The sequence below is a fragment of the Marmota monax genome, unplaced genomic scaffold (assembly GCF_021218885.2).
Source record: "Marmota monax isolate L192 unplaced genomic scaffold, Marmota_monax_Labrador192_F-V1.1 WCK01_AAM20220418_F8-fsc00031, whole genome shotgun sequence".
NCBI lineage: Eukaryota > Metazoa > Chordata > Mammalia > Rodentia > Sciuridae > Marmota > Marmota monax.
In genome coordinates this window covers 17,025,056-17,051,237 of record NW_026695197.1, presented here as the reverse complement: position 1 = coordinate 17,051,237, position 26,182 = coordinate 17,025,056, and the positions used below count along the sequence as shown (strand labels likewise).

The window sequence follows — 26,182 nt, the reverse complement described above, 5'->3', positions numbered from 1 at the left end:
TGTGGTCCTCCTGCAACCCCCCCCCCCCACTTCTCTTTTCCCTGCCCACCTCTTCCCGTTACTCCCTCCTTCCTTTTATTCATTCCATTTATTCTTTTAAAAAAATATTTAGGGAAGGCGTGCTGGTGTTGATGTTTGTGCTGGGAATCTACTGGGGCACCCGACAGACAGTCTCTGCTCTGAGGAAGCTTACAGTCCTTTAGATGCGAGGCAGACATTAAACAAGTAAATGCATTGTTGCACGCTGCCATAAATGTGGAGGCAAAGAACAATGTTCTAGGAGAGAGAGAATAACAGGGAAGAGCTTTTCTGAAGGGCACTGGGGCCTGAGAAGTGTATTTAAACAGGGACCATGCACCATCTGATTCACGTGTGAAAGCTCTCCATAACCACTGTAGTGGAATGGTTCCTCTGAGTTGGGGTGTCGAGTTGTGTGCCAGGCCCAGGAACAGCAGGCTACCTGGAATTCCAGAGTCAAAGAGAGTCTGGCAGTGTTCCTGTCACCTAATGCCTACCTGCTACCCTGCCTGGCACTGCCCTGGGAGCACCCATTACTTTCCTTTCCCCACCCCCATGCTTCCAGGGTAGATTGACAGCAGCACGTTCCAGTCACCCTCAGAGCCTACAAGGTCTCTGCCCTCCCAGATATGAACTTCTATTTAAAATCATTGATTTAATCATCCTTTCTATCTTAAGGGGTGGTGTGGGGAAGGAAAGTAATTTCATTAGCGGTGATTTGAAGGGAATCTTAACCACCATGTGACCTGTGATTGTCCCTTGTGAACAACCAGAGGACCTGTGATAACACTGAATGTGACATTTCTTTGAACTGCCTCCTTGCATCCTGAAACCTCAATAAAAGGTGCTTTAGGGGATGTGGATCCCCTAATTTACTAAGTAAATGTAAGGGTGGACCTGTGCTGGCCAGGTGCTCAGGGGGCGTGATTAATTTAGCATTCTAGCAGTAAGCTCTGTTCACTGGCTTTTCCTTCATTTCAGGGAAATACCGAGCAGCAGATGAAGAAAAAATTAGTCCACCTCCCTACCTAACTTGTGAGAGTTTCCCTTATGCCGTGGACCACATTCTGCAGCATCTCCTGTGAACCCTCCTGTGAATGTGAAGCAACTTGACACACAGCTTTCATTGTCTGGAATGGATCCCTTACCAACTTGGTGCAGCATCAGTAGCCACGAACCATTCAGAGCTGATTATGCTTTAACCCTCTTTTATTGTGCATTAATTAGAAAGAAAGGTATTGAATTGCATCCAGCTACTAAGCCTTGCTAATCTCTTTTGTTTTATTTTGTAAAAGAAGATGAGACCCTAAGAAAAGAAAAGCTGAGATTTTATGCCATTCCCTCTAAAATATTCATCAGGTTCGCAGGGCTGGGAGAGAGAAGCTCCAATGGGGAATGGTGTTCTCTGCTGTCTCCTGCTGGAAATCGGGAGGGAGATTCAGACTGTGAATAAAGTTGAATGGTGGTTTGTAAATTATAAAGTGATGCGTTGAAAGGTGCATTAGCCTCATGTTTTGAAATTGAGTTCAACTGTGAGACCTAGCCGAAGAGCCAAGTGGAGTATAAGACAGAGGCAGCAAAGTGAATTGTCCTTCAGACTGTCGAGTGAATTTACTTTAACAGATGTTGAAAACTAGATTTTCTGTTGAATTCCCAGCACGGGTGACTTCCTTTCTCTTCATTAGCCAGAGATGACTAATTTAAATTTAGAACCTGATTTTAATTTAAAATAATATTTCCATTAATAACCTATTCATTGCAGATACCTATTATACTGTGTAACAGTTGTTTTGGAAATTTTATGTAAAATTAAAACTATCAGTATTTTACAGATGTTTTAATTAGACATTGTTATTAACAGGAACAGTGCAGAAACTAAAATCAAGCCTTTAATGTCTTATAGACCATGCATTTTTTAAGTTAGTGTCCACCAGGGTCCTATTAACTGTACATTTGCAAGATTTCATTATTTTTGCCTCTGACACTATGGGAAAAATCTTTTAGAAGCTATTGGGACAGATTCAAGCTTTTATGTACTTGGTTACTACAGCTGTAAAATGAAATCTCGTCTTGTAGCATGGATTATTCTTCTCATGTTAAACCCACCCAAATGAAGGGGACTAAGTAGGTAATGATTTTCCTAGTGCATTTGCATACTGTGATAATCCTGGGCCTTTGCAATTGTTTTACAGGGCTCTTGGGCATTGAATTATTAGAATGTAATTGTACATCATTGTAGTGTTCACCTTATTGAAGTGCACACTGATGTTAATGAGCTTCGGGTTTTGATGCTTGTTTAGAGATCAGCTCGGTCTTGGATGGGAGGGAGCAAAGCTAAATAAATGATAGTTGGGCGAGCACTTTTCTTGTTTTTGCAAAAGCCCCAACTTAATACTTATGTCTAGAAGCAAAAGACAGACATGGAATGACCAAGCCCCCAGGTCAGCAGGCTGCGTGGAGTGGCTGTGAGCAGAGCTTCTGGAGTCCCACCCGCATACACCAAGCCCTCTGATCTTGAGCAAGTCACCTTACCTCGAAGGCCTCCTGTCTTTATTCGTAAAATGGGGATAATGGCAGCGTCTACCACACAGGGTTGCTGTCGAATATTAAATACTTGAAACACATTTAAGTATTTAGACTGGAATGGGGCAGATTAAGTGCTGTGTGTCTGCAGTGGTGCTGAACGGGTGAAGGGACTGTCCGCCAGTAAGGGGCTGTCTCTGAGAGAGTCTTCCTGAGGATTAAAGGAGATATGATGCTGCACTTGGGCAGTCTCAGGGCAGAGTTGCAGCAGGAGAAGCCCAGCATGCAGGTAGAAAGCACTGCCTGGTGGACAGGCCACAGTCAGCTTTGACTTTGACTTGTGTGCTGGAGTCAGGGATTCCTTGCCTAGGAGTTTATCAAATGTTTGCCAGTTGCCATGTGTTTACTGGTGTGCTATCCCTGATTTTTATGGGAAGTAAGCATATAAGAAGGGTTTCGCCTTGATCCTTTCTAATCAGGAGCTAAGGAGAATGCATAAGTCAGGAACACCAGGAAGACAACTCCTGTGTCTCTGATGTCTTCCCTGCCCGCAGACTGGAGCAAGGTGCAGCCTCCTTCATCCCCAGGTGGCACTTCTTATATTGCCCTTGTGTCTTCACACTTCTCTTCTCCCCACCAGACAGGACTGAGTCATTTTCTATACTTGCTGCAACACAGGCATTCAGTTCTTGAACCAATAAAACTAAATACTACAGGAATGTAATGCTGGAAGGCATAGCTGTGAGGGGGGGCATGGAATGTTTCAATGTAGAGTTACTGCCTTAAAAGATGCATATCAGGGAGGCTGCATTTGACATTTGGAAATAATGGAGTTGATATCTGGAGACAGCTTAGAGCTAAGACAAGACCTCATGATGGATCAGGAAGTTAAACAGTCGCAGGCATAGGTGAGACCTGAGCAGACATACCCGGCCCAGAGAATCGGCTTCTGCCCTTTCCTCCATGTTTGAGATATTTATTTAACAAACGTTATGGCTTGCTAAGTGACCTGTCCTCAGAGAGGTCCATGGAGACAAATAAAAGTCTCAGATCAAAATAGCTACAAATACTCCAAGTGTTAGTCTTAGCTGGTTATAGGCCACCTTGAGCCTCACAGAGGAAGTACAAGTAATTAAAGCATCTATAGCGTTTCCTTCTCCACCCATCCCACAATTAGAGGATCTTCTTGTGGTATTGACCACAAGGACAGTGTCTGTATAATTTTTACTGTAATCCTATCCTGTGCCAGGAAAGGGACCAAGTGGCTGACACCTTGGTTCTAGAAAAGTGATGAGAATACCCACTGTCAGGAGATGGCTGTAGGGCATGTGCTGTGAGTTGGTGTGCAGAGCACATGAGGCAGAGGACCGGGAGGCTCCACCCTTTCCTCAAACCTCTCCGTTGCTGAGGCTGGCTTTGAACCCAAGATCTTCCTGCCTCAGCCTCCCAAGCCACTGGAATTACAAAGCATGCACCACCGTATCCAGCTAGTTAAGAATTTTTAAAATACATTAATCTGTTTCACCAAAGGCTCTGTCTTGAGTGGTAGACACCCTTTTCATACTAGCAGTTGTTTACACAGGGCCTTGTTTGCATTATCACGCTTAGTTGGTCTAAGTCACAAAGGCCTTTTCAGCATAAATGCCCAAGGCCTTTACTGACTTTATTACACCAGCCACCAAGGCCTACTAGCTGAAAGCATGTTGCTCTCTTTAAGGAGCAATAATGAGGCACCCGAGCACCAGAAATCATTTATCATAACAAACTGCTTATCTCTCGGTTTGAGTACCTTACATTTTCCAATGCTCACCTTCATGTCATATGCATCTAAACTGTTTGTTTCACTGGCTGATGTAGCTGAGAGAATCATATTAAATGCTTGCTGGGTAAAGCATAAGGAAGACAGTGGAATGCTGCTCTGACTTCTGCGATGTCAACCTTCTAGGTGGGGAATTGAAGCATATAAAAATACATCTGACAATACACAAAGGGCTCTAACAAGTTCAAAATGGTGTGTGTAAGTCCTCTAAATGAGGAGTTCTGTGCAGCAAGGAATGTGCTATGGAACAAAAGTCACAAATTCTGTGAAGCAAACGCTGCTCAGATAGCTTTGACCTATGCCATTTAAAAAAAAATGTTCATTCATTCAATAGCAGCCCAGAAAGTACCACAGTCAAGGCTTATATTTGAGGAGGGTAAATGGGCAACAAAATACATGCACAAATACACAACTACCTACTATAATGAGAGATTCATATGATGACAACTAAAACCAATAAAAGGGAGGGGTGGGATAATCTGGTAATTCCAGATAATCCCAGGTGCATCGGATAAGGCTTCTTTCTGATGGGAATGAAGTGTGGGAGTGAATGTGAGTTGTACAGGCAGGTGGTCAACCTTAGTTGTTGACATTTGAGAATCAAGAGATTCAAGTGCAAATCAATTACTGGGTTCTCTATGAAGATTAGAAGATCTGGCAATGTTGGACCAAATTCCCACATTCATCTGAGGTTGAATCATTCATTGCTGTGCCCTTCACAGTCTCCTTCATCCCCAGTTCTCCAGACCCCCGTCTGTCTTGAAAAACCACACTCAGCTTATTTTACTCATTGGGTATCAAGTTCATTGTTTCTGTGGGTGTTTGAGTCATGACCTCTTGCTTTAGAAGAAAATAGCACACACGGATAAAGTCATTTTTCGCCAATAGCCAACTTCCTATATAAATTTAGATATGTGTGTGTGTGTGTGTGTGTATTTGTTTGTTGAGACAGAATGTTGCTAGGTTGCTGAGCCTGGCCCTGAACTCAAAATCTCCCTGCCTCCGCCTCACAAGTAGCTGAGACACTTTCAATCCACTTTCCAAAAAATAACTAGATAGACTCTATAGTACATGACACATAAATATGTATTAGTTGGTCTTTCTCAAAGCCCCAGTAAAATACGAGAAAATAAATAAAGAAGTTATAAACCCACAAGATCAACCAACAACAGAATGTCAGACGTCTGTGAATAAAAAGATGATAATTTGAATAATGGAAGGTAGACGGGGTATTGATCATTAAAATCAGCACAAAGAAAATACAACTAAAATGTATCCAGTGGAACAAACTCAAAGACTCGTCTTGGAGGCAACAGATAGCAAGGAAGAGAAGTTGAAAGCAGGTTGAAAGGTGAGGAATTGGCTAAAAGCTGATAAATGTATTTGTTGGAGTCCCAGAAACCCTTCCCTGCTGAGCAGCCAGATGACCACCCACCCCTGGGCAAGGCAGCAGTGTGGAGGTTTTCCATTATACTCTAGAAACATGGATCCATGCAAGTTAAGGCCTTGGGGACAATGGGCATGATTATAGGCCAGGATGGAACACAGGGCTGAAAATGGGGATTAGGTGCAAATCTACTTACCAAGGTGCAGTTCCCCTAAGACTAGCAGGGACCAAGGGAGTAATGAGGGAATTGAAAGTTGACCTGATTGGCCATTTAGAAAAGAATACTGATGAGTATCTGGCAGACTTAGGAATGTGTTGCAAGAAAAAAATAAAAATGAATACTTAGAAAATCTTTCTCTTCAAAATGAAGATCCCAGTTCAAAAACGAGCAATGCTACAGGATATTGTTCATCAAAATTTTATGGAGTCTAATTGTGAGAAAAGTCTCCATTGCCTGACCTAATAGCACATATACATGTAATTGAAATCTTCAATACTTTGCTGACATCTATGATGAAAAATTAATGAACATGTCTCATATTTCCAAAACAATAACAGTTGTCCAAATTAATCCAGTGTTCAAGAATAATCTCCCTTTTCTGTTCTAATCATGATGTTCTTTTCCCACTTGTATTAATAACCTAGAGGACCTCTGCAGTTACCTCTGCGGCCAGGTCAGGATAAGTGTGGTTTCAAACAGACTCAAACTCTCTTTGCCAAGCCAAGTATCTCAGAGTGAGGTTCTTTGCTGAAGGTTTGGTATGAGCCAGCACATCCAGAAAGTCGGCAGTGGTCACTGTTTCCAACTGGATCCCAGGAAAATGGGTGCTCTCTAGATGAAGACAATAGCAACAGCACAACCGTCAACCTCATGGCACTGAGGCTCTTGAAAAGGCTAGTAGACCTTCTTTCAAGACCATGCATACTGCAGCATTCTTAATGGTTAATGCAGTACAGCAAGACTAAATAGGACAGTGGAAGAAAGTCTCTAATGTGCAACTACCTTAGCTCCTAAAGTCCAGACATCCCCCCCCCAAATAGTGACTTAAATGTATTGCTATCAAAGTATTACTTAATATTTATACAGTGCCTCAAGTGGCTCCATTCCAACATCAGTGTGTGCCAGAGAAGTAATAGCCCAAGGCCTAAGAAGTTTATCATCAGTGGGCAAAGCAGACCCCACACTAGGCACCCAAGGAGATGTTGAGTGCAGGGGATGATTTCACCAGAGCCTGCTACAAGTGGAGAAGGCCACCAAAAACAGGCACCTAGCTCCATCTGCTGGTGAGAGTTGGAATTTTAAACAGACATTTCTCTGATAGATCACCTTCACTGTTTTCCCAGTCATACCTGAATGGTGATTTTCAAGTATACTGAAGATCTTCCTCACAGGCCTCATGGCTGCTTCCCTGCAGACCAGCTTTATGTCTGAGCCAGAGTAACCCTCAGTCTCCTGAAACATTTGTCAGCAGGCAAAATGCGGGTGGCAGTTATGGTCTGACAGGTGGGACCCACCATCCCTGAGCAAACACTGTACACAGAGTCCTGGGTGGTAATGCTCGAGGAAAACATGCTTCTACGATATCTGGATAACCTCAACAGCTGGGCAACAGTTTCCTAACACCATCCAAATACACTGTAAGAGCTGGCAGAGGACTGGGCCACCAAGCTAGTCTAACGCGGCCCTTGGGCCCAAATCCAAGGATAGTCAAATTTGGTAGGCATTTTTGTTCTTGTAAATTTTATGATTCCTGCCTTTGAGGAACCTCAGAGAACATTATGTTCAAATATCCACCCAAAGCAGGTAACATGGTTACAAAACTGAGAATGGTTAACAATGGGGGGAAAACAACATGTACCCAGAACTCGTCTGTTTGGAAAGACTCATTTAATCATCCTCTGTGGCTTGTCTGATAACCATTTTACAGACGGAGACATTGAAGTTCCAGAGTAAGTGACTTCCCTGAGGTCACAGCTAATAAGTAGCAGGGCCTGGATTTGACCATAGATTACCTCTGTCCAAATGTCATGCTATTTCCACCAGCTTGAATTACTTCTGTTTGAATGTTCCCAGGTAACAAGGAGCTGATTTTTCCATGAAGAAAAGGCCCACTGCATTGTGGGGCAGTTTGGATCTTTTCTAAGTGTCTCAAGAAAGCAGCTCCTTCTGTGACCCTGTCTTAGACTGTCATGTACGTGTTGGACCCTCGACCAACACAAGGGCTGCCCACCTGGCTCAGCTTGCTGTACTCCAGCTCTGTGCGTAGCTCCAGGGCTCTGCTCTTGCTCACAGGGGGCAGCCAGTGGTGGATCATGGCCTGCCTGGCCTCTCGGCTGGGGAGATCAACCAAAATCCTCTTCTCCAGACGACGTAGCATGGCACAGTCCAGCTCCCTGAAATTGCCACAGAAACAGAGGAACTAGGCAGGGCGGCAAATACACTTCTTAAGCAACAACTATAATTTCTGCTTTTTGCTGTTATTATTTATTGATTTTTTAATTTTTTTCCTTTTTGGTACTGGGGATTGAGCCTGGGGTGCTTAACCATGGAGCCACACCCCTGGCCTTTTTTATTTTTTATTTTGAGTCAGGGTCTTGCTAAGTTGTTTAGGGTTTCACTAAGTTGCTCAGGGTATCACTAAGTTACTGAGGCTGGCTTTGAGCTTGCCATCCTCCTGCCTCAGCCTCCCAAGCCACTGGGATTATAGGCATGTTTCACTGGGCCCTGCTGTGACAACCATATTTTCTGAACAATTTAGCACTGCAGGAAGCAATTTTGCATTTTAACTGTCACTTTACATCTGTGCCTGAGTGGATAGGACAATTATATCGTGTTTGGAGAGAGAACAGTGAAAGGAAGGGAAAAAAAAGAGAAGGAAGAAAAATGAGATACAGATAAATAAAGGAAGTAGAAAGAAAGAAAAATAAAAAAGAAAGAGGGAAATGGGGAAGGAGGGAAGGAGGAACGAAGGTAGAAATTTTAAAACTTCCCATGTAAAGGAGGTAACTTTAGGTGACAGTGTAGGACAACTAACAACTAAATTGCAGTTGGAACATGAATTATTAAACCTGGTCTTGCCAGTGAGCACATTATTTCTGACAATAATTTGGGCACTCTGGGAAGTACAGTAACTCTTCCCCAAGTCTCACCCATTCTGGAGTGAACAGCCATCTCACCCCGGTGCTCTGGTGAACTCAGCACCAATATGCTCCTTCCTGGGTGCCCAATGCTGACATGGCCCTTTGAGATTCTCACTCCTGCTTCTGTGGGGCCAGGTTTATGTAATTTTGCATTTTCAAACCATTTCCCTAACTTCTTAATATGAGATTTAAAAGAAAATAAAAAAGTAAAGTAAAACAAGGAATATCTATATACCCACCATCTTGATTCCACAACAGTTTACATTTTGGCATATCTGCTTCATATATTTACCTGTGTATTCTTGATAAATTATTTCAAAGTAAATTACATCAAGAAATACCATCCCAAAATTATTTAGGATGCATTTCTCAGAAAAAGGACATTTTCTCACATAGGTACATAATTAACATCCGGCAAAATTGACACTGATTCCATAATGTGTCTATTGCTCAGTCCATATTCAGATTTCTCCAGTCATTCCAGAAATATCTTTTATAGTTTCTCCAACCTAAATCCAAAGAACATGTACTGCTTATGGTTATGTCTTTTAAATCTCTTTAACTCTAAACCAGTCTCTTTGCCCTGGTCTCTTTTTAAAAAGATCAGGCTAATTATAGTAGGTCTCACATTCTGGTTTTGTCTGGTATTTTCCTCATGGTGTCCTGTAAATGATTCCTCTGTCAGGGAAGTCAGATATACAAGCTTAGTTAGATTCAGGGTAAACATTTTTGGCAAGCATATTTTTTAGTGATGCGTTTATTCACAAGTGCATGTCACTCTGTTAGTGACGGAGGTTCTAGTAACCGATGTCATCTGGTGACGGTGAGGCTCTCCCTGATGAAGGAGGCATCTTCTCCTGGAAAGACTTAAGGATTCTACATATGAGACTTCGGGTCCATGTGAATACCCAGTTCCCATCCTCTTTTAACCAGTCGTTTGAGCACCTGTTAATGAGCTGTATTTGAAGCAATTATCCCATGAGAGGTTAAAAGTAGTAATTTAATTTTTTATCATTCCAAATATATTATTTGGAATCATTATGGAATTGTATGGCACTATTATGTAAATTAAAACTTCTTCTTGTTAAATGGAACTATCTGGACACTGTGGATTAGCATTTCTATTATTAATAGTTAATTCTGAGGTTGAGTCTGTGAACTCCCCTGGCCCATCCCTGGTTGTGAGGATTGAACCCAGGGGTGCTCTACCACTGAACTTTTTATTTTTTATTTTGAGACAGGTTTTATTAAGTTTCCAAGGCTGTCCTCTAACTTGAGATCCTCCTACCTCAGCCTACCAAGTTACTGGGATTACAGGCCTGTGCCACCACATCCGGCTCCTATGAACTCTTTATATATTAAAATGTCAAGCTCCTAAAAGGGCAGGTTTTCTGATTTACACACTAGGGAATGCCTGTGTGTTGATCCTTTGATAAAGAGTAACAATGGAAACATCATCACTAGATGTTTGTCATTCACAAAAACACTGAGCATGTCCATTCCCTTCTATTTTTCTTATTCTCATTCTGAACCTATGTCATGATATTTTCCTTTAAACTAGAAGAGTGAAACATACTTTCAGGGAGCATATCTGAACCCTAAATCACAGTGAGCAGATTCCTTAGAGATTGTGTCTGTTCTTCACCTGTTAGCCCTCCCACCCTGACTAGAGAATCTACAGCCCAGCAGTAACGTGACCTATGTCTTTTCTGCATTTTTTTTTTGTTTGTTTTTTATCAGCTTTACCCTGTTGGAACTCATCCCACATCAGGATCCAGGTATCTCTTCCCCTCACCATTTTCCCTCTCCCAAGGCCAACATTTATGCTCAAGAAGAAGAAAAAACTATGCTTCACAGCAGAACATTCATGACCTTGTGCTCCAATTCACAACGTGTATGTCTTTGCTTCAAATGCCTCCTCCTTGTTCACACGCAGACACCAAGAGAGATGCCATCACTTTGAGACAGGTTTTATTAAGTTTCCAAGGCTGTCCTCTAGGAACAAGCATCACTCCAAATTTCAAATTTAGAAAGAAAATACAGTTCAAGTTTGTTTCTTCAATAACAGGAACAGTAAGTGCAGAGGACAATTTGAAGTTCAATTTGAAGCTGGTAAGAAGGCCCTGGAAGACCTGTTTTGCAAGGAGATGAAATTGACAGAATGACGTATCTGAAGGTACGAGCATCAGCATGGACAGCACCCACTTCTTCTTGTCTCCACCTGCTGCAGAGCGACTTCTTCACAGGAAGACCAGAATGGCCTAGGAGCATCAAGTTGTGCAGAGGGAGGTGGGAAAACAATCCCTCACCATAGATGCCTGTATTGATCAACTAATGCCCTAAAGCAAGAGATTCACCTCAAAACTGCTTGTGGGCACAAAATAAGTGCAACTCTCTGACAGCCAGGCCTGATGAATGCACTTTTAATGACATCAATAATAATACAATCATAAAAGGGAGGAAATAAAGGACAAATGGAATGTACCCAGGAATCATTCTTTATGCCAATATATTTATATAAAAAATGTAACTTGTGGCAACCAGAAAATACTCCCCTTGGTTCCAGCACTTTGATTTTTACACTAGTTATTCTGTTCTTGTGACTCCCTTCTTCTTGGCCCTTCCATCACTGAGAGGTCAGGACCACTGGCGAGCATGAGAGATAGAACATGCGTGACACAGCGAGGCTCCCACACCTCAGAGCCTGGCCACTGGGCCTCTGCCCACTGCTGGGTAAAAGGTGCAACATTTCCGGCAACATCAACAGCCTACATGGACCATTTGAGCACCTGCACCAAACCTTCAGGTACCTTCCTCAGCCCTTAGCCTGTCTTCCCTGCTGGACCATGCAGTTCCTGGAATTTAGAAACCAAATATAACTGAAGTTACTTCCCTCAATAGTTAAAATATATTAAATTAGACTAGCTCAAGCCAGGAGTGGTGATGCATGGCTGTAATCCCCGGGTCAGGAGGTTGAGGCAGGAGGATCACAAGTTCAAAGTTAGCCTCACAACTTAGTGAGACTCTGTCTCAACATCTTTAAAAAAAAGGTCTGGGGTGGGGGATCCCTGGGGATGTGGCTCAGTGGTTAGGTGCCCTAGGTTCAATCCCTGGTACGAAACAAACAATCAAACTAGCTCAGCATGGTAAGAGAAAAACTGCAGTTTTGTAACCAAATTCTTTGCAGCCCATTCATAAATAGAATGAAATGGGTGGCCATGCAATTCTCGGAGAACAGATTAAAGACTGGAACATTCTTTGGTAGATAACAGGGAGCCAGCATTGAGGGTTCCTCTGTCTTCCACAGTGGGCCTGCGGGGGCAGACCTCTGCTGCTGCATTTCCCACTTGGGCTAAACTGATTTGCTTGCTGGTCCCTGAATCTAACTTTTGCCATCCTAGTTCTGACTCAGGCTATTTTCTTTCTATGTAACTTCCACTTTGTCATCTATCCAAATTGTAATCATTTTTATTAAGGCCCAGAGCAAGTGCTTTGTACCCAGTAAAATGATTTTGGTTTATTTTAATGTCTGTCATCAAAAATTGCTCTTTCTGTATAATTTTATGTTACGTATTATCTGTACCGATATAGGTGTTGGCTATATCGGTAGCTCATAGTTATTTGTGTTCACATCTCAGGCATTGTCTCATCTGATCAGTTTCCAAAGGCCAAGGATCGAGGACCATTTGTCTTGGACTCCCCGTCTCTCCACCAGGCAGCACACTCAATGGTGGCTCAAGAAGTACTTTAGAGGGATGGATGATGAACTTTAGATGCAGGGCTGCTGGCGTTTTATAGAATGGCCAGCTTCCTCAAGTCCTGGAGTTTTTTACGAAGGTGAATATCCTTGGCTGGAGATTGGCAGCACTTCCTAATCATCCTCAGTTCCAATGAATGAAGAAAAGCCGCATCAGCTTGGGCAATGGGAATAAAACACTGTATTTTCGTCTTTAGTGAAAATCATAGAAACAATGAGACTCTGAGATGATCCATCCAACGCAGCTGGCTGGGCAGTGCTTCTGAAGACAATTTGAAAGACGCAAACTCGGAGCCTCCCTTCCCACTCTGAGCAGTGAGCTCATAACACAGGACAAGGGAATCTAGGAGAGTCTGGAGCAATCAGCGCAGGTGTGGCCAGTGATGCATGGGTTAAAAGCATTGTTTTTGTGTGATGAGGAATGCAAATGATTTCCCATTACTACAATATCAATTATAAAGATAGTTTCCCCAGTTACTGTTGCCAGAAAATTTATTCCCAATAATTGAGGGAAAAACATTTGAAGGCTTTGTTTCCAGTAAAAAGGTGAACTAAATACCCATAAATCCCCCATTAGGCCTATCATCCCAGCAGCTAGGGGGGCTGAGGCAGGAGAATCTCAAGTTCAAAGTCAGCAACTTAGCAAGGCCCTAAGCAACTCTTCAAGATCCTGTCTCTAAACAAAATATAAAAAGGGGATTAGGATGTGTCTCAGTGGTTAAGTGCCCCTGGGTTCAATCCCTGGTAATAAAAATAAAAATAAAAAATAAATCCCTCATTATAAAGTCCCCTGCAAAGCTCAGTTAATTACAGGAAACACATTTTCAATGCACAATTGAGCCCACAGGAGGCAGGGCCCAAATTCTCAAGGGCCAAAAATGAAGAAGCAGAAAATCAGAATTGAGCAGTTGATGTTGAAGCTATGGCTGATTTGGAGACCTTTGCCTCGTGATTACAAAAAAAAAAAAAAAAAAAATGGGTTTAGTTTCAAAGGCTTAGAAGGCCTTGGGCCAATTTAAGATGGGAAGTGGAGTCAAAGCCACCACATAAAGCAAAAGTCCAGGAAGGCACAGGCCTGCCATGGAAGGACATCTCCCCATTAGCAATGGAAGGCATCAGGGAAACTGGCCTTGGGCTGGGAAGGCTTCTCGGAGGGTCAAGCATCTCAGACCTGCCGGCATTGCCATGGTCCAAAAGGTCTGAAGCTGAGAAATTAGCTTAAAGTGGTTCTAACAGTGACACAGTCCAAAAAACTGACCTCCATAAGGGGCAGGAGGAGAGTCCACTTCATTAAAGTTAGTTCACCATCCAAAATGACAACACACACAACCACCACCACAAATGAGAGTCAACAGAAAAAACCAACAATGGAAATGCCCTCCACCAATGCAGAGTATAAAATAAGCTATATTTAAAATGCATGAAGAGGTAAAAGAGGAAATTCAAAATATGAAAAAAAGACTTTCACTTCTGGACATGACAGAGGGGGTCCCTTCCGGAAGCTCTAGTCCATCCTCAGACAACTAAAATCCCTGGATATTGCACACAAATAACAGAGGGAGACAATAGAAGGTGAAAAGAGGTCAAGGACCTTGGCACTTAAGAAACGACTTGGCAGTGAGGGCCCTGGTCTTTTTTTGTTTGTTTGTTTTGTTTTGTTTTTTAAAATATCCCTAATATGTTCTGGAGAAACATATATCTTGGAACTCAGATAGAAATATCCCAAGAAAAGAACTGTTCTCCCTTGCCATAAGACCAGGAAAAGGAGATCTGGCAGATAGAAAACCTTTCTATAATACCTGCTCTAATCCATTCCAACACCAAAGGCAACCCTCATCCACTTTGGAGCATCATGGGACCAAGCTGAGGGTTGAGACGTGGGAACAGGGAGGAATAGGTTTATCAGATGCAAACCATATTAAAACCTTCCAGAAAAAGTAAATTCAAATAAATTCTGATGCCATCATACAGTGAAATTCTATGTGGGATTAAGTAGGTTTTCAGAGTTGTCCACAATATCTCAAGCCTAGAAAAAAAAAAATCCATCCAGAGAGCAATATTCTATCCACACACAGCACAATCACATTTTTGTTAGTGGATATGTATTCTACACACATCCATGCACACACCAAAAAGAGTATGGAAGGATTTATATTATTCTCAGGGTGTAGTTACAGGACTACTCACTTTCAAAAAAAAATACTAACATACATAATGAATATGTTTTACTTTAATAAATAGTTGGAACAATAAAACATTTTCCCTCTTGGGAAAACGAAGTTACCACAGAAGGATACACAGGCAATAAAAACAACTAACCAAACCATTTTCTCCAGAAGTATAGAACACAAACACAATAAGGCTTGTCATGGTGAAATTATGAGTATTTTTTTTTACTAGTTCTCAAATTTTCTATCAAAGACTTGAGAAATTTTATAATTTTTAAAGTTTGTTTTTAAATTTATGGTTCACACATCAGTCTGCATCCTATTAAGAAGAAAAAGCGATGTCAGAGTAGGCCAGTTAGGAAGCTATTTGGATCTGATGGAATCAAACAAACTGAGCAAGAAGTGAATGGGGCCGGGGTCATCTGCTGCCCCACTGGACCTCCCATATCCTGCCACTCCTTTGTCCTGGTAGTATCAGTAACACCTGGAGCCATACATAGAAGATCATGGACTTGATGTGATGGTGGGACAATTTCCAGAAAAACAATCTGACCACTGTAAGCACAAAAATGCTGCAAAAGATGAAACCTTGGTCAAGGACTGAAAGCAACTGTAGCAACAGACGCTTCCATCAGGCCAGGGAACATTAATGTAAATCCATGACCCCCAAAGGGTTGTAAAGGAGCACTGGCCTTGTGAGTTGGTCCATAATGAAGGATTTGGGGTCAAATAAGTGTGAGGTGTGAAAAGTACTGCTTTGTCCTTTCTCATTTTGGGAGAGTCACAACGCACAGTGGCATCTTGAAGACACACAACCATGGGTTGAGGGAAGCCAGCTGAACTTTTGCGGTTGGCATCTCTAGAACGTAACAGATGGGTAGACCCTGTTTCAGCACGGTGCTTACCGACCACACTTGGAGACTGTTGATTCAGTCAAGGCTCAAGGCTAACAGGTAGGACCTAAGAAGGCACAGCTTCTCCCTGGAGCCCAGAAAAGCCTGGTGATTGTGGAAAGGACCAGGGTTCTGTCTACTGACGTCTCCGATTGCAGGCATGTCTTAGCAAGGAAATATGTTAGCAAGGAGGGAGTCCCTAGGCCAGTTTACACAGGTGAGAGAAAGGCAGCCAGGTTGGCGATATTCCTTGTGGTGCTTCAAATCTGACTGAATAGTGAGTAAGCAGAAGTCAGGCAGTAATGCACGGGGTCGGGAGGCCACTGCTCCCCAATGTTCCCCCAAACACACCAAGACAATTCCACTCCCAGTGCAGTTATCTCTTGGCTCTTATACTTTCTCCTAAAAGTTAGAAGAAAGTTCTCTTTTGGTGTTTTGATCCAGTGCTTGGTCATACCAAGTATCTGATTTTTAAGAGTGTTCCTGAAGTTTCTAGCTCTTTTCCATTGCTACCATGCTTCACACCTTATTTGTACAAACTACCCGAGAGTTAAATAGACATCTAAAGATGGCATTTGCCTTAATGGCCTATTCAGTACTTGGTTTCCCTCTGGACTCCCAGGCCTGAGTTTGTGAATATTCAACAATCAAGGCTGGTCAAATTAGCCCTAATTGTGCTCACTAAATCCCTTACGTGGTTATTACTTTAAGTGGTAATATTAAAGATGCAACATTTGTTATGTCTCTTATTGCTTATTTACACATCAGATGACACAGATGAGCTGTTATTTCTTGCCTCCTTGCCCTCTCTGAAATGCTGCAGACGTGGGAGGATTCTACTCAGAAGAGAAAAAGGCCATGCACCATCTCACTGCAGAGAACAGGAGAAATGGCTGCCCCTTTGAGACAGAATGGTTATCTCCAGGGACAACAGCAAGTAAGCAAGCAGGGAAGGAGAGCCTAGTGTCCTCCAAGGGGCTACAGATAAGAACCAGTATGGATGGGAAGTATTTCCTTTGGGATTTTAGGGCTGGGTCTTTACATACTTGATACGGTCTGGTTATTTTCCTGCAGGACAGGCTACTTGAATCAGGTAAGTCTCTCCCCCCATCTAAGACCCTGAAGCCAAGAAATAGTCTGTTTCTATATTCTTGATAAAGCATATCTGTTCTTCATAAAATCTTTCCTTAGAGAAGGACTTTGGCAATATGTCCCAAGAGATATTTTTAAAATAATCTAGACCCTTTGATGGGTAATCTAACTTCCCAATGTCTATCCTAAGAAAACAGCCAGGACTTTATTCAAAGGTTTTTATGCAAGGAAGTTCATTTCAGTGTTATTTATAATAAAGTTTGGGAGTATCATATATTTTCAGCAGGAAAGGAATGATTAACTAAATTATGGTATATTCACTTGTGGGGATTTTGGGCAGCCATTACAAAATCCAATTTTCAAGGATTATTTAAAGACATCGGAAATGTTCTTACTATAAAGTTAAGTAATGAAAGAAGGACACTAGTGGGAATGCAAAACTGTACAACCTCTACGGAGAGAAATTTGGCAGCCTCTACCATAATTTCATACACATTAACCCTTGGCCCAGAAATTCTACTTTCAGAAATCTACCCCAAAGACTGGCAAATACACAAAGTGATATGCACACTTACACACTGAAGAATTTTCTTTAAGAGCAAAAGAGTAGGAATAAGCCAGATGCCCATTATTAGGTAACTAATGAGATAAATTATCATATACACAAAATGGAGCACGATGCAGCCATCAATGGAGTAAGGAAGAACTTGTGCACTTATCTGGAACCATCTCCAAAATATTTTGATATTGTATTAAGAGAAAAAAATCAAGATAGAACAATTTGTATAACATGTTGAATTTTGCTTAAGAAAACCAGCTTCAGTTATTTAATGGGATTCTTTAAAAAACTTGAAAGTTTAGCTGTGAAACTTGTGACAACTTTCCTCTATGTACTTCCTGGCAATTCTTTTCACGAGTTCAATGATTACCAACTGGGGCGATTTTTCCATCAGGGACCTGGTAATGTCTGGTGACGTATCTTGGTTGTCACAACCTAGGGAGCTTCTAGTGGGTAGAATCCGGGGACATTTCTACACATTCTACAATCACAGGACAGCCTTCATGACAAAGAGTTATCTTTGTCATGAAGCCATGCAGAGGTTGACAAAGCCCACCTTAGCTCTTCCTCTCAATTAGGCCAGGTTTGTACCATTTTCCTCATCAGAATGTTACTGTCAGCTGGAGATGGTGGCCCATGCCTGAAATCCCAGTGGCATGGGAGCCTGAGGCAGGAGGATCATAAGGTCAAAGGCAGCCTCAGCGACTTAGTAAGACCCTAAGCAACTTAGCAAAACTCTGTCTCTAAATAAAAAATTTTAAAAGGGCTTGGAATGTGGCTCGGTTGGTTATGTGCCCTTGGGTTCAATCCCCAGTACCAAAAAAAAAAAAAAAAGAAAGTTACTGTCATGATACTCATGATAACATTTAAATTAAACTGAGGAACTCAAGATATATACACAAAACTTATAGTATATATATGTGCACACAGTGATCATTAATTTTAGTAATACTGTTCAGAACTAAACTTTTCACAATTAGAAAAAAGGTTCACATATTATATTCAGATATAATCTTATATCTGAATGGGAAATACCCCAAATTGGGGTTCTATTGTTAAATTAAAAGGTTATAATAAATATTGGGAGGCATTAATTTCTGCCCCAGCAGCATGGGGGCAAACAAGTTAGTCTCTAGAGCCCCACTCTTTGCTGGGCTCGTCACCAGCCACATGTGGCTATTTGGTACTTGAAGAGTGGCTAGGCCAAACTCAAACATGTTCAAAGTATAAAATATACACCAGATATCAAAGATTTAGTATGGAAAACAAAAAAGTAAAATATGGCAACAATGTCTATATTTATTACATAATTAAATTGATATTTTGGTTATACTGAGCTAAGTAAAATGTTTTCACTTTTCTATTCGTGTGGCCACTATAAAATGTGAAGTGTACACGCGTCTTGAATCCCATTTCTGTTAGACAATGCTGCCGTGGAATAACCCAGGACAGGTCCTCTGAAAAGCCCCAGCTGGGGGAGTGGGGCAGACACTGGAAGTTCAGCAAAAGCAGAAAGAAATAGAACAACAAAAAAGTTCAGAGGGGCTGGGGTTGTGGCTCAAGCGGTAGCGCGCTCGCCTGGCATGTGTGCGGCCCGGGTACAATCCTCAGCACCATATACAAAGATGTTGTGTCCGCCGAAAACTAAAAAATAAATATTAAAAAAAATCTCTCTCTCTCTCTCTTAAAAAAAAAGTTCAGAAACTAAGGGAAAAAGGGAGGCAAGAGGAAGGGGAAGAGGGAGAACAGGAAAAAAGGGTAGGTGGGGAGACTTATCACCGTGAAAATGAAGTCACTCATGTCAAGTCCTAACAAAGAAGAAATAAATAAAGCCAGGAAGTTTTGGAGGAAGTGATCTCGTGCCTGTGTGCCTGACACCAAGAAATATTCACAAAAGATGTCAGAACCAGAACCTTGCCCAAAGGCCACCCAACCTTACACAAAGAACACTTCTGCAAGGACATCCGCCAGCAACTGACTGTTCAATCTTGAACTGACACCACCCTTGTTATTGATCCTTGAACACTCTTTTAAAAATATATTTTATTTATTTATTTTTATGCAGTGCTAAGGATAGAACTCGGTGCCTCACACATGTTAGGCAAGTACTCTACCACTGAGCTACAGTTCCAGCCCCTTTGAGCAGTCTTATAAATCCTGTGGCCAAGGATTCTTGTATCCTGATATGGTGTAATCCTCCTCCTGTGCCTTTATAAACTTCCCCTTGCCTCAACTCCTTGGAATTTCACATATGCACATAGTTGACTATGTGCTCCTACTGCAGAGTGCTACTGCTCCCAAATAAACTTACTAATCTTTGCTGAATTTTTCTTGTATGTTATTTAGGTTGACAGAGGGAGGGAACTCATGGCCATGGCTGGGAGAAAATACTTACAAATCATATATCTGGTAGAGGACTTGTATCCAGAGTATATTTACTCAAAGAAAGAAAGAAAGAAAGAAATTTTTACATAAATAAAAAAATTTGAAAAAAAAAAACATTTCTCCAAAGAAGATGTGCAATTGACCAATAACTACATGAAAAGATGCTCAATGCCATTAGTCATCATGGAAATAATGAAATCAAAAGCACAAGATACCACTTTTAATCCACTTGGATGACTGTACTATACTCAAAAAGACAGAAAATAACATGCATTCATGAGGATGGGGAGAAATTGGAATCCTCATCCATTGCAACGGGGAATGTGAAATGGTGCAGCCACTTTGGAAACAGTCTGCAGTTCCTCAAATGATTAAACATAGTTACCACATGACCCAATAATTCCATGCATGAGTATAAAATAGGCAAATCTATAGAGACAGAAAATAGATCGGTGGTTGCTTAGTCCTGGGGGTTGAGGAAGAATGGGGCAATGGCTAATGGGTAGAATTCCTTTTGGGGGCAAAGAAAACTTGGTTTAAAATTGATTGTGGTAATGGTTTTAAAAATCCTATAAATACACCATAGCCAAGCACCACATAATGACGTTTCAGACAATGGTGGGCTGCATGTATGACAGTGGCCCCAGGAGGGTGTAATTGAGCTGAAAATTCCCACTGCCTCGTGATGTCATCATATTATCGTGTGATTCAATACTCATGTGCTTATGATGATGCCGGTGTAGACAAGCCTACTCCATTGCCAGTCATATAAAATAGAGCACGTAATATTAAAAACAGTAGTCAATACTTGCTAATGATAATAAATTTACTGATTTACGTATTTAACATTCTATACTTTCTTGGTACTGGGGATTGAACCCAGGGGTGCTTAACCACTGAGTCACATCCTCAGCCCTTTTGTGTTTCATTTAGAGACAAGGTCTCACTGAGATGTTTAAGGCCTCGCCAAGTTGCTGAGGCAGGAGAATCACGGCTTTGAACTTGTGTGCCACTGTGCATGGCTCTATACTTGTTGTTATTATTTTCGAGTTTATTCCTTCTACTTTTTTTTTTTAACTTTGCTGAAAGTAGTGTGTTGTTTCATAGATAGTTGCCATATACATCTCTCATTTGCCAGGTCTCCCAATTGCATCCAGAGTCACACTGAATGATTGACCTAGGTTTGTGTAGTACGCTCAATGACATTCATACAAAGACAAAAATCATCTAATTTTGCATTTCTCACAACATATGATGTGGTTGTACTTAACACCATTAGACTGTTCCCTTTAAATGGGTGAATTGTGCAGTATGTGAGTTATAGGTCAATAAAGTTTTTTTTAAAACTCACAAAACTAATGGAGTTATACCATGCAAGCCATGAAATCATAGTGATAACAGAGGGAGGGAGGGAAGGAGAGGCTTATGGCTGATCCATTGGTCACAGAGGGAGGGAGGGAAGGAGAGGCTTATGGCTGATCCATTGGTCACTGAGCTAAGGTATCACCTTGAAGCTCTAAAAATCAAAGAGGAATGATGCTGCTTTTCTAGTATGAACTGTACTGCAAGATAATCAAGTAACCCTGCTGATGAGGGGAAGTTCTTGTTGTAGAGAATAGTTCCACCTATCCAGCAGAAGGGATAACAGAATCACATCCAGAGTGAAATAATGGATTCTGACAAAGACCATCAGTGGATACTGAATCATCAATAGGAATGTATAGCAGAGAAGCCAGATGAACATACCTGTGACCCCAGGCCAGTCTCAGCAAAGCCAAAAGTGGAGGAACCAGCCATTACAGAACTCTGGACAGACGCAATGTGATGTACACTGTGTTGCCCATGAAGTAGGTTTGCCCAAAAAAGCCTATTAATGCTGAATCTAATCAATCTAGTTTTTAGTCTAGAGTAATTACAGGGATAAGAAGAACAGCTAACTACTACCATGAGGATTCAATGAGCCAAATCTAGGAAGTGTGGACATTCTGCAGGACAATCTCCCTAGCATTCAACAAGCCAATGGCAAATGGCACATGGGGAGTGAAGTCTGTTTTAGATTAAAAGAGATGGAAGAGAACCAATTACAAAGTGCAAATGTGTTTGGTACCAGTTCAGTAACTCAACTGCAAAAAGACATTTTCGAAACATACCCATCCCAGTGGACTCTCACGGTCACCCTGAGGCTTAGTAAAGTGGTTATGTTCAATCCCATCTCAAATGGATGAAGGAGATTCCTTCCCTAAAGGATTCCATTCATCAAATCTCATTTATCAATTATAATAAATTTAGTTTAAAGATCTTAATTGGCTTTGAGATTCCAGAATCAGGTAACATATCATAAAATATAGTAAGTGTTCCAGTGAGCTCAGCCGAAGGGGCTGATTTTTATAGACAAAGATTGAAGAAAGCAGAAACAAAGAATGAAAAGTGGATTGATCATTTCAAAATCACATTTTTTGTTTCTTTTTGTAAAGCAGAGATGGGGAGCAGAACAATAGGAAAGCAAATGGTTAATATCATGTTACTTCAATTATTTTTAAAATTGTTTTTGTTCTTTTTTTAATATTTATTTTTTAGTTGTATACAATACCTTTATTTTGTTTATTTATTTTTATGTGGTGCTGAGGATCGAACCCAGGGCCTTGCATGTGGTAGGGGAACGCTCTACTGCTGAGCCACAACCCCAGCCCTTACTTCAATATTTTTAAGTATTAAAGCAAATTAATTTCATTCTTATACCAATCAAAACTGTCTAGTTTGGGAATTTGGGTTAGTATCTCTATCTCTTGATTTCTCAAAAGGGCAGATTCCAGCTTGGTTCCAGTTTGGTGACTTGGAATTAGCATGGGTGACTATTTTGATTTTTAGTCTGGTCTGTTTAGATCCTTCCTTGCGGGAGTTTAGTCCAAAACAATAGCTTACAGTAATTTTTACTTAAACTGATATTTAAATGACAATTCTCTGTTTAACTTCACCTTAATATTGTGTGTAAATATTGATACATCTTCAAAATGTAAAATTCAAAATTTTCTATTGCTTTCTATGTGAACATAATACCACACTGCTTATTTTCTTTAACTGACATGAGTGGCTTCTTTTGCTATCGGAACAGAACCTGTTCTACAGCCACTGAGTCACTGCTGTGAGTACCACTCTTGTCATGAGGGCAAAGCCTCTGCCACTTGAGAGAATAACGTTTACTTTCTTCTGTTTTTTTTTTTTTTTTTTTTTACATTTTGAAAACAATTGCTCAACACCTGAGCAAAATAAAGTCTTATAAATGCATAGGGAGGTGGAGCCAATTTTAAATTATGAATACATTTTAAACAATAGATTGCATGTGAATGCCATGATTTCTTCTCAGTGAATTCTTGTTTGGGATCCCAGATGATCAGCATATACTATGAAAGAGTTTTCTCTTTTTATCTTTGAATGTGGAAAAAGAGATGGGGAGGGAGGGCAGGTGGGCAGGTAGAGGCAGAGTCACAAGTCCCAGCTCAGTTACAACATTGCTGTTGACTTTAAGTAGATTGATCTCTCTTGACTTTGGTCCCCCTCTGAGAATGGGTAAAGCAACATTTCCTTTATCTGTCTCCTGCCTCACCTGTGGCTCTTAAAAAAAAAAGTATGTGAAAATATTCTTAAAACTATAAAGGGACTATAATTATTTTTTAAAATATATTTTCCAAGTAGATATTATTTTTCCCTAGTCAACATCTCTTATTTCCCAATTCCACCTCTGGAATTGTTCTTAAACCACTCTGAGATGCAGTTTGAATAAAAGACACTGAGAGTAGATTATATTTTCAATTAGAGATTATTTAGCTTTCTGTTTACTGTACAACATGAAAAAAAAAAAAAGATTTTCCTCCTAACTTAAAAGTTTAATTTTAATGCTGATAAAATCCAAACATTATTTCTGGAATATTCTTTGAGACCTGGAGATTTGAAGGCTTTGAAAGTACCATGCCAAAACCCTGCTTAATTTTAACATAGTATAATCATCCCTCTGATTCCAAGAGGGATTGGTTCCACACCTCCACGCCCTGTGGATACCAAAATTTGAGGATGCTCAAGCCCCTTATATAAAATGGCACAGCATTCACACATAGCTCATGCATATTCACCTACATACTTTAAATTCTCTCAAGATTATCTGTAATACCTAATGCTATGGAAATGCTAGGTGAGTCACTGTTAGATAATATTGTCTAGGAAATGAGAAAAAAATCTGTACATGTTCAATCCAAACATAATTTCCCCCCAACATTTTCAATCTGCAGTTGGTTGAATCTGTGGCTGCAGTACCAGTGAGTACAGAGACTGACTATATATAATTTAGCTTTAAACTCAAAATGTCCATTTTAAATATTGCCAGCGGTAGCTCAGGCCTGTGTTCTATTAAGGCAGATTCCTTGCTGGTACGGAAAGCAAGGACTGGGGCCATGAACAGTAAGCCTTCCAATTAATCTTCCAGGGCTGGAACCAAACAACTAGGCTTTGCCTAAAGCAATCACTATAAAATCTTCACCTGTACTTAGTGGCTCATGAAAATGTATTCAACATGTACTCTCTTGATTTCTTACCATGGCAGGTTAGAAGCTGCTAAGACAAACACGAGATCTTCTGAGCGCGCCAGCCCATCCATCTGCACCAGTAACTCTGTCTTCATCCGAAGGCTTCCTTCATGTTCTCCCCTATAGAGGGACAAAAAAGACATGATTCTCTCAAGTGGCAGAGGTTTTGACCTCATGACAAGAGTGGCACTCAAGCAGTGACCCAGTGACTGTTCTGATAGCAAACAAAGCCACTCAAGTCAGTTAAAGAAAATAAGCAGGGTGGTGTTATGTTCACATAGAAAGCAATAGGAAAAAAGTAAACAAATAGAATTATGGTATTTAAAAGAAATCCAAAGATTAGCAGTGAACTAGAAAATAACTGAAGGGTGAACAGTGCCAATGTGTAGATTAAATATAGCCTGGCTATGTCTACCTGCAGCATGGTTTACTGCTTTGAAAAATGGAATAATTAAGAATAATCTCTTTTATTTATATGGTAAGCATAAAAGCACTTTCACACAGTATTACTTTTAGTATAATTTGTAGATCTAAATTTTTCAAGAGAGGTGAATTACTATCCTGAATCTGCTTTGTTCTCTTCTAATAAGAGGCAAGATATTGACATGGAACCTGTGGTTTCTTTGCACAGCAGAGTGGAGGCACTTTTCTGTGCAAATTTGCCCTCTAAGCCCTCTATTGCCTGAGATGTTATCACTAAGAAAGAACAAGTTATAAGAACCCAACCAATTCAAACTGGATGGAAACATTGACCACATTCAGCAGACTCTCTTTCCTCTTCACTTGCATAGATTTAGTATAAAAAAGTACCTTTCTTGGGCAAAACGACATTCAACTTTCTGTACATGTATGGGGTGGCAAACCAAACTAAGTACAGTGTGAATATTCTTTATTTAAAATGTTTTGATCAGAAGTATTTCGAGTTTCAGATTTTTTTTTTTGAATTTTGGAATATTTGCATATACATAATGAGATATCTTGGGAAAAGGACCTGAGTTTAAACATAAAGTTAATTTGTCTTTCATGTATACCTTGAACACATAACCTGAAGGAAATGTACTCAATATTTTTAATAATTCCGTGCTCAAAACAAACCTTCATGGTGTAGAATTTTCCACTTGTGGCATCATGTTATAGCTCAGAAATTTCAGGTTCTGGAGCACTTCAGATATTAGATTTTCAACTTGGGGATGCTCAACCTATCTAAGGCTTCTTAGGATCTATGCCTCTTAGTACACAACTATCATTTCCTAAGAGAGAAGGCTCTTTTATGGTACAGTTATATGTTTATTTAGCATTTGCCCTTAATTTTGATTCTTTCACTTCAGAGTACCTGACATTACTTCCTGACTCTCTGAAGACTCTAGCTTTAGAATCTTCAAGCTTCAGACAAGGAAACTGAAACTCAGGGCAAAACTTGGAGCCATCAATGCTGTGGCGACCCTGGGGGAGAAAAATACGGCAAACATAAGAGGTGGTGCACAGGTTACCACTGCAGGGCAGGCCACATAGGGCTTGTTTTTGCAGGGGGGAATAATTATGGGATGGTCAGGGGCTCTCTGCTCCTGGCAGGTTCCATTTAGAGAAGCAGAGTGCCGCAGCCTGCGGCTGACAAGCAACGGTTAAACCATGGAAAGTGTCCCACTTCAATCAATTGCATGAATCGCAACTGACTTGGGTGCATCCTCATGCTTGATTTTCCCTGCCGGAAAGATGACTTACAATGCATAAATGTCATAAATTATATTCTAGTTATATTTTCAACAAGTACAACTATTATGCTTTTCATTACTATTCTGCTTTAATGGTAGACCATTAGAGGTCATTAATAAATGCAGCTGTGTTGAGATTTTCGAGACCTGT

At 40.8% G+C, this 26,182-nt stretch overlaps 2 protein-coding genes across 5 annotated transcripts in view; one reads left to right on the top strand and one right to left on the bottom strand.

The window, feature by feature from the left end:
- The window catches only part of Hdhd2 (haloacid dehalogenase like hydrolase domain containing 2), a 34,345-nt gene extending 31,967 nt beyond the window's left edge, over positions 1-2,378 (top strand). For all 4 annotated transcript variants that reach the window (XM_046428346.2, XM_046428347.2, XM_046428348.2 and 1 more), the window contains one exon: positions 1,000-2,378. In XM_046428346.2, the coding sequence (XP_046284302.1) occupies positions 1,000-1,103 (104 nt within the window). In that variant the 3' untranslated portion in view covers positions 1,104-2,378. The remainder of the gene's footprint in view (positions 1-999) is intronic.
- Positions 2,379-6,149: 3,771 nt separating this feature from the next.
- Katnal2 (katanin catalytic subunit A1 like 2) overlaps positions 6,150-26,182 on the bottom strand; it is a 114,686-nt gene continuing 94,653 nt past the window's right edge. The window contains exons 13-16 of the mRNA XM_046428471.2: positions 24,329-24,439; positions 7,979-8,141; positions 7,098-7,200; positions 6,150-6,579 (exon numbers count right to left, since the gene is read on the bottom strand). Of these exons, the coding sequence (XP_046284427.1) occupies positions 6,440-6,579; positions 7,098-7,200; positions 7,979-8,141; positions 24,329-24,439 (517 nt within the window). The 3' untranslated portion in view covers positions 6,150-6,439. The remainder of the gene's footprint in view (positions 6,580-7,097; positions 7,201-7,978; positions 8,142-24,328; positions 24,440-26,182) is intronic.